The sequence below is a fragment of the Myotis brandtii genome, unplaced genomic scaffold, assembly GCF_000412655.1.
Source record: "Myotis brandtii unplaced genomic scaffold, ASM41265v1 scaffold165, whole genome shotgun sequence".
Taxonomy (NCBI): domain Eukaryota; kingdom Metazoa; phylum Chordata; class Mammalia; order Chiroptera; family Vespertilionidae; genus Myotis; species Myotis brandtii.
In genome coordinates, this window is record NW_005356042.1 from 6083694 (window position 1) to 6086150 (window position 2457).

Here is a 2457-nt window from a genome sequence, read left to right on the forward strand (position 1 = left end):
AGCCATCATACATTAACAAAACACACAAGATAGAAAGTCAAACACAAAAAAGGAAAATATATAAAACACATCCTATACAGTGGCCATGTCCTATACCTTTTGACATGCAGGCAGTATCCACTGGCCCTGGGGTTTCCTGCTCAGGCCCCTGAGATGCTGACCGAGTTCCCAAATGTAATCCCAGTCTCCTCTTTCTTATTACATTGTTTGTTTATTCCCCCCAGTAATCCACCGAGCCAGTCACTGAGAGGTTAATAAAAAAAAACAACTTTATTCACAGAGGCTGAGACTTTGGGATAACAAAATAGCCAATGGCAGCCCTTCTGCCACATTTAAAATCAATCACAGTGAGCCTAGATCTCAGCAATGAAATCTCATCCACGTCCTTAACGGCAAGGGCGCTCTGCAGCTCACTAATGTGTTCCCACCAGCCTGGGTAGAATGCCGTCAGGGAAACATGTATGAGTCAGTAGCACATAGCTTTAAGGATGAATTCTCAGACAGTCAACTCTGTGCCCACAAATTATTAAATTATTAGGCTTCTCCTAAATGTCCTTTCCAACATATTAGCCAATAGGCTCTCTTAATGTAAAGTTCGTGTTCATTTTTATATAAGTCCTAGAAACTATTTAAAGGTCATTTTGAAGACCTATCGCAGCCCACCTCCAGAACACATGACATATTGTGCCTATCCCACATCAGATAAAATTAAAGTAACTTGGAGGTTCAGGAGATCGGCTTTCAGAACTCCTAAGATAACCCAAAGCGAGATACCACAGAGGCTAGGTCCATTTTCCAAAAGTCCTGAGCTAAACTGGACTGTAAAAATCTCAATTTTCTTAACTAGATCTTTGCTGCCGACCCCTGCCTTGCAACCCACCCCTCCCACCAGACTTCCAGTCACCTCCATGATGGGTTTATTTAGCTTCAGCTCTGGGTCTGCCTGGTAGGGGTTGGAGGGAGGAACAGGGTCACATTGCAGACTGGGACGCAGTGGGCTGGGAATGTCTATAAGAATCCTCCCAGCATGCCTTATGTTCTATGGTTCCAGAGAGGGGCCACCAGCAGATTCCCTTACTCCTCCCGCCCCTAACCCATCTCTCCCTTTGCCTGCTTTTCATGTGTTTGTTCACCCAACTTTTTTGACGATGGTAGTCCTTCACTACCCAATTCTGGAAATGTAAAAGCAGTTAAACCTAGATCGTGAAGAAGACATGAAAATAGGAAATCTTATGTTGTCTGCGACGTGTTCCCTCCTCTTCACACACTTCCGGTCCCCCCTGAAATCTTTGCTCCCTTAAAAACAAAAGTAAAGAGATCAGACTACTGCTATGGTTGGTAATGTGCGTTGGAGAACATGTGTGTTGACTAATGACTAATGCTAAATTATATAGAGTGCGCTTCCTTAACAGTTGTTAATATAAATGTTTTCACAGGGCAATTGTTATAGTAAAGAGAGTCAAGTGTTTAGCCAAAGAATAGAACATGTTTCTTTTCCTGTCTAGAAAGAAGAAAAAAAAAAAGAAAGAAAACTTCTCTATTTAAAATAAAAATGTGGTTCCTCATCTTCCAGCTGGACATTGGTTGTGAATCCTCTCACCAGGGCTTAGATCTGGCAAAGAACCTGAAAAACAGGGTCACCTTCGGTGTCCCCACAACTGGACTTCGGGGACAAACCCAGCTGTGAGCACCCACCCATCTCCCAGACCTGTGGGAGCCCAGGCCCGAGTCACAGCGACGATGGAGCTGGCAAGGGCAAGGGGTAGCCACCACTCTTCCTCCGCCGTCCTGCCTTCGGGGTGTCTGGCCTTCGTGTGCCCCAGACACGCAGGACCTGTGGTGGGTGGCCGAAGATCACACCTTTAAACTGACCTCAGGTCAAGGAATTCTCCTCCCGCGGTGGGAGGTCTGAGATGCCCAAACTCCCTGCGGGGCAGGATCTTTTAAAATATCCGAAGGCGTCCAGGTCCGGGGAAGGTCCCCTCCAAGAAGCGCCCCCCCTGTCACCAGGATCCACACCGCCGCGAGGAAAAGATGTTTGTTGTTGTTGTTTTTTAAGACTCCTTCCCCCAGCAGCAGGAGCCATGGTGACTCGGGAGAAGCCCAGACCAAGGCAGACAGGGGAGGAGCGGCTCCGCTGGGCGCCTCACTGGAAATGAAGCACGGCGTCGGGGAGCTGCAGAGGGAAGTAGGAGAGGAAAGGGATCCCGAGCTGGTAGAAGCCGCCCTGGACGTGCGGGTCCAGCATTAGCGAAGCGTTGAAAGGCGGACAGAGACTAGTGGAGGCGGCCAGCAGCGAGGTCCCCAAACAGCCGCCCGGATCCTGCTTGGCACCCCCCAGGAGCTCGGCCCCTGCCGCCGGCTTCTGGCCCTGCCGTCCCGCCAGGATGCTATCTATGCTGAAGCTCTTGGACTTGTCGGAGCTCCTCGGAGAGCTGCGGCAGGAGGGGCGGGCAG

General features: G+C 49.4%; 1 protein-coding gene across 1 annotated transcript in view; it reads right to left on the reverse strand.

The window, feature by feature from the left end:
• Positions 1 to 2012: 2012 nt before the first annotated feature.
• The window catches only part of FOXL1 (forkhead box L1), a gene marked incomplete at its 5' end in the record, with an annotated part of 1065 nt that continues 620 nt past the window's right edge, over positions 2013 to 2457 (reverse strand). Inside the window, one exon of the mRNA XM_005862691.2 lies at positions 2013 to 2446. Coding sequence (XP_005862753.1) covers positions 2147 to 2446 — 300 coding nt within the window. The remainder of the gene's footprint in view (positions 2447 to 2457) is intronic.